The following is a 13,823-nucleotide window of genomic DNA, read 5'->3' on the forward strand; positions in this document are numbered from 1 at the left end:
ACTGTCCATTAATTCCTGATGAGGCCCAAATGACTGTGCTAATACACGCTATGGGTGGGGCACACTGATTGGGCTTCTAATGCAGGCCTTGGAGTGGTCCTGCTCAGAGCCGGTGAGCGGACAGGTGCTACAAACAGAGGACTGGGCCTTAAGTAATGGTAGACTGAAGAAAGAGCTCGCAGGATGATGCTTGTTGGAGCAAATCTGGACAAGGCATAGACTTTTTTGCTTAGTAAGCTTTTCAGGGACTAGAAGCTGATTTGATGTATAGTTACTCATTTTCCATAAACATCAATTTGGAAAAAATGAGAAGCATTGGGTAGTGACAAAGGTACAAGGTTTGACTACCTGAGTTAGGATCTTCTCTTTGCTGGGTAATGGCTGTGTCAGTTGGGGATGTTAATTTTCCCCCTTACACTTCAATTCCCTTACTCACTAAAGAGGGAATGATACTTTACTGACTAGTTTTATGTCAGCTTGACACAAGCTAGCTAGAGTCACAAGAGAGGAAGGAGCCTCAGTGGGAAAATGCCTCCATAAGACTGAGCTGTAGGTAAGCCTGTGGGTCATTTTCTTAACTAGTGATTGATGGGAGAGAGTTTAGCTAAATTGTGCATAATGCCATCCCAGGACCAGCAGGTCCTGGGTTCTACAGGAAAGTGGGGTGAGCAAGCCATAGGAATGAGACAGTAAGCAGCATCCCTCTATGCTTCCATCTATCCTCCTGCCTCAGCTTCTGCCTCCAGATTCCTGCTCTGCTTGAGTTCCTGGTCTGACTTCCTTCAGTGATAAACAGTGAGTTAAGGTTAAGGTTAGGATTAAGGTTGGGATTTTGGTAACAGTTAGATGGAGCCTAATAACGTTCACTATTGTGCTGTTTTAGGTACTTATCTATGGCCAGGTAGCAAAGGATCCCTGCTTCTCACAGTTTGAGAATTCAGTGCTAACCTCTCACCTAGAGAGGAGATGTATACATAAAACCTTCTTGACCTCCCACCCCTCTCCTCCTCATCATCATCATCAGAAAGTCAAGTAATTATAACGTATCACTTATATTAGCTTGAAAGCGAAGGATTCTGCAGTGTTCATGAGCCATACACAAGTACTTAGACATGAATTATTAAGCAGAATGAACTAATGAAGTGTTTGTTACTTGTTCCATTTGTTATTTAAAACACTCTTGAGCAAATCCTTGAAACAGGGTGAATTCAGGACATCTGGGCTCCATGATAAACCTTTCTTTTTAGCTTTGTCTCATATCCGTTCATTACCATCTGTCTCTCTGTCTTAGGGTTTTACTGCTGTGAACAGACACCATGACCAGGGCAACTCTTATAAGGACAACATTTAACTAGGGCTGGCTTACAGGTTCAGAGGTTCAGTCCATCATCATCAAGGTGAAAGCATGGCAGCATCTAGGCAGGCATGGTGCAGGAGGAGCTGAGAGTTCTTCATCTTCACCTGAAGGCTGCTAGGAGAACACTGACTTCCAGGCAGCTAGAATGAGGATCTTAAAGCCCACGCCCACAGTGACACACCTACTTCAGCAAGGCCACACCTCCAAATAGTGCTGTTCTCTGGGCCAAACATATTCAAACCATGACACTGTTTGCATTTTCCGTCTCTCTTAGTACTCACTCATGCTGCCTTCTTGGTCTTGATGGCTCAACACATGCACATTTGTTCACTCCACATACGAAACCCACAGCAGGCCAAAGGAATGCTTTTAAACTACGTCTAAGTTACTGAACCATTTTTTTTTTTTTTTAAAATTGGGGTTACATAACGAGTATATGTGAAGGGCTGTTTATAGGACTAGAAGCACCTCACATGCAGTACATCACCAAAAGGCCGACTCCAACAGTGGCGGTGACTCGGGAGAGCTGCAGCTCTTTGCAGGACCTGCAAGTAGCTCTACAGGTCTGGGAATCAACTCTCTCCATTCCACTCTAGAGGCCGCCAATAGGCTGAGTGCCTCTGTGACAGACTCACTATACCTGGTAAACTCATTGTAACAACTCTGGTCATGTCTACAATCCTTTCTCTCCCCCTTTCCCATTCTCAGCTGCTACCCTCAGCATCCATATGCTGCACTCAACAACATAGTTGGATGTATCCTGCAGAGAGTTAGAGAACATTTCAATTCAGCTAAAGACAAAGAGGTGTGATAATGCTCTGTGGCAGCCCTCTCCACTCCACGCTTGGCGGCCACTGTTTCCCGGCCCAAGCTGCCGCTCAGGTCTGCGGGTCAGGGTCTAGCGAGAGAGAGTGGGGATAAAGGGGAAGAGACTCGAAGAATGGAGACAAGACAGAGGTTCTGATCAAGTCTCTGATCAAGTCTCAAGTCTCGTTTATTGAAGGGAATTCTGAGGTATTTATAGGCTTTTGCCACGTGCCTTGTAGGTGTTGATATGACATAAGCCTTACAGGCGTCTATAGCGTAGATACCACGTGCACCTTACAGGCATGTATGGCGTGGATAGCACGTGGACAGCACGTGAACTGCATGCCTTGCAGGCGTGGCTACCAAGTGCACCTTGCAGCTGAGGGCAGTAAACAGCAAAACAAAATATGTGGGATATCAGAGTGTGCTTCAGCTGTTGAAAAACAAGTCTCACGTCAGGGTATATGGTTCCAGATGGCTGCAAAGCTGATAGCCGCTTTCTGCTAAAAGTCGGCTCCCAACAATGCTCAAAGATATAAAAGATATCTTGGTTTACTTCTTACTCTAGTAATTAATAAATAAGCACTTTAATTATAGCCACTTAATGTCATGTATTTAAATTGTATCAAATTGCAAAGGTAGCATTGGTGCTGTAGAAGTAAACATAGATGCCTTTCAAGGTGCAGAAGTAGAAATATTAGTCTGGATATAGTATTATGAATTGAAAATTCATGTTTTAATCAATTAGATTCTCTAGTTGGTGCCTAGGCAATCATTTTATGTTAATCTTCTAAAATTTTAATCAGTTTTACTGATATATAATTGACATACAAAAAGATGAAAGTATTTAATATACACCTTGATGGATTTTTAGAAAACTGTTTACTTATGAGTCATTATGGTAATGGCAATTTACATATGTTGAATGTTTGTGGCTTTTAGTTAAGTGAGCTTAAAATTTGTTAAAAATTAAAGATAATTTAAACATAAAAAATATTGACCAATGGAAAAGCTTACACTGGATAATTTGCCCTCATATTTTGGAACATAAAAAATATTGACCAATGGAAAAGCTACACTGGATAATTTGCCCTCATATTTTGGAACTTAATGTAGTATTAGGGTTTTTTTGTTTTTTGTTTTTTTGGTTTTTTTTTTAGTGGTTAACAATGGAAGTGTGATCTCAGAAAGCTGGAGATAATACCAAAGGACACATAATATGCTTTTATCTCTCAGATGATGCCATGACTCGGGGTGTGGGTGTACAGGCTGGTCCACTTACCTGCAGTTGGGACTGTCCCACCAGTTCCTGGTAGTATGGGGACGCAGAGTTGGTGAGCTCTGCCTTGAACTTGTGGTTTGGCAGAGAGATGCTGAACTCTACCTTCTCCTCTGATGAGAATTCAGACACATGAGTAGGTTCTGTTTTACTTTCCTGGGTTAAAAACAACAACACAAACAGAAGGGTCTCTATTAATGTAAACAGCCTACAATCAGCAATATTATATGATATATGTTGCACTGTATCTTGAATTAGAGTGTGAAGACCCAGGTGGCTTTGGAATAGAAGCCCGGTGACTTATGAGTTGGCTCTGAATTGTAGTAAGAGGCACAGTAAGAGGAAGTTCTGGAGCTCCGTTGGGTTGGTTATTTCTCTACTTATTTGAATCAGAGTAGAACTTTGTAGCGAGGCTAGTCTTGGACTTGAGGCACTCCTCAAGTTGTATTTACTTATTTATTTCAGGCAGAGTCTCATTATCTCCCAAACTATTCTGAAACTTGTTATATAGTTAAGTCTGGCCTTGAACTCTTGGTCCAGCCTCTGTCCTTCAAGTGCTGGAATTACAAGCATACACCTCATTATCCAGCTTCAACATATTTTAAAATAACAAATAATAATTGTCTATACTTATAGGGTACAATGGAATTTTTGATATATGTTTGTAGTCTGGAGAGATTGTGTTAGCCTTATTAATATATCCAGCACCTCAAATTTAAAAGCCTCTTTTGTGTGTATGTGTGTGCGCACACACACATGTGTTGAAAACATAATCTATTCTAGCAACTTTGAAGTATATGATGTGGTTTTACTTATTACGGTCAGCGTTCTGTAAGACAGCTCACTAAAGATGATTACTTAGATATGACTGGAATCTGTGCTCTTTGGTTCAGTGTTCATATTCTCCTCCTCTGGACTCTGAGGGTAGGGTGGAGATTGTTCTATTTATAGTTCACATGTAAAAGATAGATTTTTAGATTTTTCTCACCTAGTACCTCCAGAGACTCCTCATTACTTGTGGTTAAAACCTAAAGTCCTTTTCTGTACCTTTACTGTTCTTTATAGTTTTTTTCCAATCTGCTTGAATAATTTAAGTTTCACTCTGCAGCCATGACTGCTAGATTAAGTCTGCTTTTCTCCTCCTGGAGACTCTAAGTCTCTCTCTGTCTCTCTCTCTCTCTGTCTCTCTGTCTCTCTGTCTCTCTCTGTCTCTCTCTGTCTCTCTCTGTCTCTGTCTCTGTCTCTCTCTCTCTCTCTCTCTGTCTCTCTCTCTCTCTCTCTCTCTCTCTCTCTCTCTCTCTCTCTCTTCTTTCCCTCTCATATCATTTTACTCCTTCTATGTTTTGTCTGAAGTATTCTTTCTTTACTTGGAGTACAGAAATCTTTGCCTCTGCCTCCCTTGAACTGCATTTTCAACCTCTTGTTTGGCATTTACTTCTACACGTGCCTGTTGTCCTTTATCTATCTGCAAGTCTTGTTGGTCCACACAATTCTCTACTGTACACAATCCCTAAAAGCAAAGCCAAAGGGATATTTATGCATAAAACTCACTGGGTATGCAAGTCTAAGGACTGTACCCCATAACCTGTCCTGACTTATCTTTTTGCCTCAGTAATTTATCCTGCTGTCTTTAATCATAGCACTCAAGGTACTCTGTCATATATAACTGTGTATATGTTCCTTGGTGCAGGAGCTATCTTGCTTATCTTTGAATATTTGTTGTTCATCTCTAGTCTTGGCACATCAGTGGACTTTAGTAAAACTATTTGCTGAGGAAAAGAATAGGTCATAGATAAAAATTGTAGAGAATGTTCTTCAGAGAATATGGCAGATGGCAGATGAGAGATGTGGGGATATTTGCACAGAGGGAAGTACCTACATTAGATATTGAAGGATGTAGGACACAGGCAGTGAGAAGAAAGGGAGAAAGACTAGCCATCTTACAAATTTTATGTTAAACATTTTGAATTACAAAATATTTTTTCCCAATAGAATTTTCCCTGTTGATGAGGCAGATTGTTTTTTTTTTTTTTTCACAAAAAACCACATTATTTTTTCCTTGTTCACAGCCATAGTTGAGCTGTACCTGCTGCCATCTTATCTGTAGGGCACATAGAGTGGCCAGCAGGCTGCTCTTCAGGATGTCTCAAGCAGAGCTGGTAAGATGGATTTTTTTTCTTCTCCTTGACCTGTGCCTTGGGAGGAAGTTGAAAGGATGGGGGCAGAGAAAAAGAGCATTTCATAGATTCCAGGGCGAGCAGGTGTGCCTGCAGCAGCAGTGTAAGGGTGGGGACTTCTGGCTTGTCATTCTTTAGGTTGCCAGCTCCTCTTCTCATGAGTAACAAGGACCATGTTTCTCTGCTTCAGCACTGCCTAGATTTAGTTTTTTGGGAGGATAAATACTTCCTATTTTGATATTCTAAATCCTTCTCACAGCTGCACCAGTCTACATAGCGACCTCTTTCATACACAGCCTCTTAGCCTTCCATCACTCTTTCTATGTCCCTCTGGCTTGATGTGAAGGATTTTGGAACATAATTGATATACTTATGCTGCACATGACAGACACATGCTAATACGACATTATAGAGACTAATACAAGCTGTAGACAAGGCTTATCTTTTGGTATAGAATGTGTGAATTGATTGTGATTGATTGGTCTTTATACTTAGGGAGCACCTGTTACACACAAATATCTGTTAGGTACAGGGGAGAAGGGTTACTGCCTGCCTTTTGTAATTCCCCCTATCTTCTAATTCTCAACCTATTTATTTCCTCAGTCCTTAGGCTGGTATAAGAATAGTGAATAGGATAAAGACACTGAGATATTCTGAGTGATGAAAATACAGTACTGAAAATGTTGAGTACCTGATCCATCCACCCCTTTCCCTAGTTTACTGACAAAAACAAACGAAGGCTAGAGACATGACTCCGTTGGTACTTGCTGTGCAAACATGATGACTCAAGCTCTTGATCCACAGAATCCAAGGAAAAACGAAGGGTGCATGACTGCCTGCCTATAATCCTAGCACTCCTGTGCCCACATGCATGTGAACATGCATACACACATATGAATGCACAACACATACACATGAGAAAAAAAAAACATAAAAAGAAAGACCAGACATGTGCATGAAAAACTGTACCAACTCAGATCTTCTTACTGTTATGGGCTTCTGGATGTCTTTGAGGGTGACATTCAGAATCTCCTTGAGGTCTGTGTCATCAGAAGGGAGTGGGAAGGGCCCCAGTGATATGCTGGAAACATCTGTAGAAATTAGAGAGATTTTAGACAAAAAATAAGATGAGAAGAATTTAAATTAGAGCAATGTCAAGTTTCCATAATTCCATATGTCTTTTCTGTCACCCTAGATAAGTGCATTCTAAACTCATTTTTCAGAGATTCTATACATGTTTTTGAGAAAAAAAAACCTATTAAGTCACACTTTCAATATCCATTAAGTTATTCTTTATGGGACCAAAATTTGGGGTTACACTACATGTGGTTCATTTGAATGATTTGTCTAATGAGAGTTGATTAATGTTTCTCTTTGTGACTCTTTAAAGGGTATAAAGACAAATATTTATATTGCGCTTGTTCTGAAAATTATCTTAGAATATTACTCAAGTATTTAAAATCTAGATTGCTTTAACAATCAGTAAGGTTTTTTTGTTGTTCAAATAAAGCTTTATTTCTGGATGTTGAAGTATCAGTTTTAATAATTTTTATCTCTCATATCATTCTCTTTCAACCACTTAAAAATGAAACAGCCAACTCAACTTATGGAACATTGAAAATCAGACAATGGGCTGAATTTGGCCCATGGACTATAACTGACCAATGCAAACGTGTTTGGAATAGCCAATTCCCTTACAGCTGACCATGAGTTAAACCTTAATAATAATTTAGAAAGATAGTTTTGAGTTCTCACTGAATGTCAGGTGCTCTGCTAGCACCGTGTGTGATACCAACCTGCCGAGCCTCACAAGCACCCTCAAATGAAGATAATGTTTGTCCTCATGTTTCACGGTTGCAGATGAGATCATAGAAACTATGGAAGGCTAAGTTTCCCAAGACCATGGAACTAGTAATAAGTGTGTTTAGTGATCCAACTATATCTCTTCCTATAGTAACTCTTGAAAATCAAGAGCCTTTCTGACCCTCACTATTACAATCTGCAATTAATTGGATTAATTAGATATAAAGTGCTCTGGCCAGTATTACACACACATATGCGCCCAGATACCTGTAGTTGATACCTCTCCATAGTATTGAGTGTTTAAATACTTGGTCCCCAGTCAGTAGCAAAGTTTGAGTGTGTTTAGGAAGTTTGCCACTGTTTTAGGAAGTATATCATGGAGGGAGGGAGCTTAAATGTTTCAGAAGCCACTACAAAATCCTATCGTAGACCATCAGCACCCTCCCCACAATCTTTCTGGGGATGGTGTGCAGTGGATAGCGTTGAGGAAATATGAGAAAAGGTGGCACTTTATTCAATGGCATAGTTCCCTATCATTGTAGAGAAGCCTATGCCAGAACCATTGGTTTAAAGCTATCATTGCACCCACAAATGGTGAAGTGCAACTTGTTTTTCCAGAAATTGGGAAGTAGAGATGGTAAGACTGGGAGTTCATGATTATCTTTAACAACATAGTGAGTTTGAATCCAGCCTGGGGTGTGGTATGTTAAACCCTATCTCAAAAGAAAATAAAAATAATTAATATATTTTACTCACAATTTTGTGGGTTTGGAATCTCAGGAAAGCTGGGACAGAAAGGTGTTTAACTCAGTAAGTTTTAATTATTAAAATTTAGATCAAGGACTCCAAGAGATGAAAGTACATTAAGATACTATCAATTGCCCCTTTGCTTTTCTCTATTTTTGGGTCTATTTATTTATCTATTTATTTATTATGAGTATTTTGGCTGTATATGCTATGTGCATCATGTGTGTGCTTTTTGCTCATAGCAGTCAGAAGAGACATTTGAACACTCTGGTACTGGAGTTACAGTGCTTTGTGAGCTAGCATGTGGGCTTTGTTCAAGCAAAGTGCTACTTTTTTTTTTTCCAATGTGGATTACACATATTTATTTTGTATACAAGAATGTATATATGTTTGTATATTTTTAAAGCTCTGGACAACACTGAGAGCAGGAACTGTACAGTCACTGTCTAATGGGGAGTTGGGCATGTACATACACAAAGAAATGAAAAGGAGAAATATTAACAAAGCATTATGAACCCTTCTCTAGCCCTTCAGGACACCTTTTGAAACACTCCTTTACAGACAAATAAAAACCATTTCAAATCCATGGAAAACATTTAGAAACAGTTACTGATACCAAGAAAGGGGGTTTCTAGGTTCTATTCAAGGGATAAATCATTTTAACTTATGCGTATTACTATTTTATTATTTTTTTAAGAAATGTTCAAGGAAAATGGTGTTGTTATCAATTAGTTTATAATTAGTCATAAATTGCTTTTTAAAAAATCAGACAAAAAATATAGAATGTATTGGTTTAGTTTTTAAGCCTTAGGAAACAGGGTATATAAAAAAAATACTCTCCTCATACTCCAAGTTCTTTTAAGTGTTACTTAGCTCCATGAGGTTCTGTGATGCCACTGCATGGGGTGTGGAACTGTGTGGTTTTTAGTGGGAGCATTTGAGTTAGCTGGAGAAATGACTTAAAACATATATACATCTTAATTATTGTTTAAGATATATTTGTTTTATTATTTCATATGTATGGACGCGTTGCCTGTATGTACATCTATACACCTTGTGTGTGACTGGTGCTGCAGAGGTCAGAAAAGGGTACTGGATCCTCTAGGACTGGAGTTAGAGATGGTTGTGGGCAGCCATGTAGGTGCTGAGACTCAAACCCAGGTCCTCTACAAGAGCAACAAATTCTCTTAACTACTCTCCAGCCCAAACATGTTTCAATGGGCATGTAATATTCTACATGTTCATGGGATATCAAACATGTGCATTGTGTAATGTCTAAATTGGAGTCACTATGTCTATTTCTTTAAACATTTATATTTTATTGTGAAAACCAAAACCATTTTTTTTCTTTTTAAATGCACAGTAAACTATGATTACTTATAGAGTCTCTTTATTGTGTGGCAGGGTATCAGAGAAGGTGATACTTTTGGGTAAAATAGTACATGTCATTTGGTTGATTAGGATCTGGAAGGATGGTGTCACTGGCATCTTCTTTTACAGCTGTAGCTGCACAATCGCTTACAAGCACTTGAGATGGAAGTCTTCTCCATCCTGGCAGGACAATTCAAATGATCCAAACTTTATAGTTATATAACTAACTGTTTATACCATTTTTTTATGAGAATAGAAATAGCTTATCTTATCTTTTAGTACGTTCAACCTTCTTTCAAGAGTGCCCTCATTTGCTTCACATCTAGGGTGCCAGTACCTTCTCACCAAATCCTAATCTCTGTGATAGGTTGGAACTGGAAATGAGAGAAAACATGATATTTGTCCCTGTTTTGAGACAAATTTGCTTAATTCACTTAATAAAATCACTTCCAGTTGTATCCATTGTCCTGCAAATGATCTAACTTCAATCATTTTTATGGATGAAGAAAATTCCATTGTGTGTATACAGCACATTTCCTTTGTTCCTGTGTTGCTAGAAACCTAGGTTGATCCAATAACTTAGGTACTATACATTGGGCTACAAAATATACTGCTGTGCAAGCATTTCTGTGATATGTTGATTTGGTGTCATCAGAGAAATCTCCACGGAGTAGAATAGCTGAGCCATGGTAAATCTAGCTTTTGCTCTGAGAAACCACTATAGTGATCTCTATGCTGCATCTCTATGCTAGTTTACAGTTCTCCCGGTAGGGTAGGAGGCTCCCCTTCCATCACTGTCCTTGAAGCATCTGTGGTGAGTTTTCTTACTGACTTTCATTCCAATGGACAAGACAAAATCTCAGTGTAGTTTTATAATTTGTGTTTCTCTAAGGGCTAGTGAGGTTTAGCATTGTTTTCTTCTTATTATCAGCCATTTGTAGCTTCTACTTTCTATTTGTTTCATTAGCTCATTTATTGGAAGGGCTGTTTGATTTCTTTAGTTTTTGAGTTCGTTGTATATTCTAGTATTAATCCTCTACCAGATATCTAGCAAGCAAATACTTCTCCCATTTAGGAGACTTTAAAACTCAATTGCCTGCTTTCTATCTAGTTGCAGAAGCTTGTTATTGTTAGTTGTTGGCTTGATTTCCGGAGTAACTGGAAGTCTACTAAAGATTATTCAGAGGGTCCTTGTTTATGTGTGTTTGTTTGTGTGTGTGCATGTGCATATGTGTGTGTGTGCAAAAATATACATTGGATATTTATCTATATCTGTATCTATATACCCAATGTATCTTTTTGGCATCCTTTAAGAGAATCTTGTTGGTGTAGCTAGATGGGTTTTCATCTTGGTCTTCTGTTCTATTCTATCAATCTATGTGTCTGACTTTTGAGCCAGCATCACACTGTTTTCATTACTGTACTTCCACAGCATATCATGGCGATATGTATGACATCCACTTCATTTAGGGGCTCCAGTTTAGGAGAATGTAAGCTTTTAAGTTATGGTCCTGATGATTTTCTGAATATGTTGTGATGTTTTCATTTTCATTTCAAATTTTGTGAATTTTGATCTTCTTTCTTTGTTTTGGTTAGTTCAGTTGTTATTCTTGTTAGCAAATGCAATGAAATAAAGAATATGTATATGCAATGAACATTATCTATCTATCTATCTATCTATCTATCTATCTATCTATCATCTATATACACATATTTTGTAGTTATTATTGATTTCTAATTTTATTCACTGTGGTCAGATAGCACAATTTATTGTGCTTGTTATGATATATGCCATTGTTTGAATGTTATAAATCATAATCATCAATCCTAAAATGGGGTCTGTTTTAGAGAAAGTTTTGTGGGCTACTTAGATATGTTTGTATTCTGTAGTGTTTGGATAAAGCAGCCTGCAAACAATTGGAAGTCCATCTGAACTATAATGTCTTTTAATTCTAATGTTGCTTTTTTTGAATCTTTTTTCTTTGTAACTTGTCTCTTGGTGAGAGATGGATATTTAGGTCATACACTGGTATTGTGTTAAGGAAAATCTGCACATTAATATCCAGTAATGTTTGTTTAATAAAATTAGGTATTGGATGCTTGGTGTATATATGCCTGGGATGGTAATATCCTCTTGATGGATTGTTCCCTCAATCAGTATGAAGTGACTTCCTTTACTTCTTCTGATTGCTTTTGGTTTAATGTCCATGTCGTTAGACATTCATATATTTATGTTGGTTCTCTAGTCTCATTTGCCTGGAATATGAATTTTTCCATTCTTCTACCCTAAGTCTGTGTTTGTCTTTGTGTTTATTACAGACAAATAAAGAGATTTTTTTTTTTAAAAAATCCAGTCTGTTAGTATATGCCTTCTAATTGCAGAAATGAAACTATTAACAAAAATATTATTAATTGTTGCTATTTTGCTGTTTCATAATATGTGAAATCTTGTATTCCCTTTTCACTTACTGCTATTACAGTGTGGTTTATTTTTTCCTATGGCTTCATAGATCTATTTAGCTCAGGACTAACCGGTAGTGCTTGACTCAGTGATCTTCAGTTTTTTTAGTTTGTGTTTATCATGCAATGTTTTAGTTTTCCCTTCACTTATGAAGACAGTTTTGTTAAATATAGTAATGTGGATGGACAATTATTGTCTTGCAGAGCCTGGGACACATCGTTATTCCATGCCCTTCTTGACCTTAGTGTTTCTGTCACTTTCCTCAGTTTGTTTTTCTGTGTAACTTGTTGCTCTTCTCTTGAAGCTTTTACCTTCTTCCTTCCCCCTCTTTTTTTCTGCATAATTAGTAGTCTGCATCTACTGTTGACATAAGGAGGATCTTTTCTGGTCTTGTCTCTGTCATTTTAATGCCTCCTGTATCTTGATGGTCATTTCTTTCTGTTGGTTTGGGAAATCATCTACTATAATCTAATTGGCTGCATTTTTTCTGCTTTCACACACACACTCACATACATGTACTCACACATGCACACACACTCTCTTCTATGTCAGGATTTATAAATTTTATCTGTTAGTGGTTTCTCATAGTTCTCATTTGTTCTATTTGTACTCTTTCATTATAATATCTGTCATTGTCTGAATGTTATAATTCATAACTTCAAGCCTTGAAATTTGTCTCCAACTTTATCAACTGAGTAGTGCATCTTTCCACTGAATTTATTTGACATTTTGAAAGTATGAACTATGTTCATAGTTTTAATTTAATTGTTTTTAGTCTTTCTATTTCTTTAGTGAATTCCTTGTTCTAATACCTATTTTTTAAAATTCTTTGTTTGGGTTTCATTTCACTTAATCTTATTAGAATACATTACTGTGGATTTGGTAATTTTTAGAAAAGTTGTAGTGCCTTTGTTTTTTCATTTTAATTTTATGTTTCATAAACTTCTGCAATGGTATATGCATGTGGATCTGGCATTAGGTTATTGGCTGAACTTTCTGATCATTAATAATGTATAGTTTTGAAGTCCTTGGAGTGTTCAATTGGCATTAGTTATAGCAGAATTGAGATGTCAGCCAATCTCTATTGGTCTATGTGTAGCTCAATAGATAAACAGCCATTGTACTTGAATCACTGTTTACAAATACCAGCATTAATCTGAGGGTAGATTACTATCTACAGAAGCAACCAAAACTAATGAATAGTCCCACAATCGAACTCACTATCAAAAATTGCCCTTTTGGTTGTCCTCAGTTTTTCTATAGTAATAAAGTGGCTGTCAGTGAGAACATGGTGAAGACTGAAGTGCCAGCCAATCCCATGTGGTTGCCAAAGTAGTCTGAATACTGCTGCGATTCTTTTACAAATCCCAGAGCCACCCCCAGGCATTAAAATAGCTTTAATTTAGTGTTTATTTTAGTAACTTCAATTTTGTTATGAAGGTTCATGACAGATAAAACATACTATCTTCCACTTTTAAAAACAGAAAAGCAACTTTTAATAGTATTAGCTTGATTGTACTGTACTATGTACAAAAAGAAGCATGAATTATTTTTAACAAAGGCCTTTTGTAAATAATACATTTACAAATAATTTTTAAAAATCACACGTCAAACTTCACCCATTTATAAGGGGAATTAACAAACAGTCAACTTTTGGTTAAGGGGTGTTTTTCACTTTTTTGTAATTAAGTTGAAGTAGTCTTGTTGCATTATTATCTAGAAGTAAGTCTAAAAATAGTAAATTATTTTAACTTAGAAGTAATATAAAAATAAAGTCACAGCAGATTTCTCTAAAGTCAGTAAATATATATATGTGAACTC

The 13,823-nt window shown here is 37.5% G+C and overlaps 1 protein-coding gene across 4 annotated transcripts in view; it reads right to left on the reverse strand.

Annotated features, from left to right (window-relative positions):
• Positions 1 to 13,823, reverse strand: part of Impg1 (interphotoreceptor matrix proteoglycan 1) — a 128,745-nt gene that overhangs the window by 80,582 nt on the left and 34,340 nt on the right. For 2 of the 4 annotated variants that reach the window (XM_076918106.1, XM_034525060.2), the window contains 2 exons: positions 6,590 to 6,711; positions 3,447 to 3,599 (listed from right to left, as the gene is read on the reverse strand). In XM_076918106.1, coding sequence (XP_076774221.1) covers positions 3,447 to 3,599; positions 6,590 to 6,711 — 275 coding nt within the window. The remainder of the gene's footprint in view (positions 1 to 3,446; positions 3,600 to 6,589; positions 6,712 to 13,823) is intronic. The other 2 variants (XM_034525062.2, XM_076918107.1) reach the window with 1 other exon arrangement.

Source organism: Arvicanthis niloticus, chromosome 21, assembly GCF_011762505.2.
Source record: "Arvicanthis niloticus isolate mArvNil1 chromosome 21, mArvNil1.pat.X, whole genome shotgun sequence".
Classification (NCBI taxonomy): Eukaryota; Metazoa; Chordata; class Mammalia; order Rodentia; family Muridae; genus Arvicanthis; species Arvicanthis niloticus.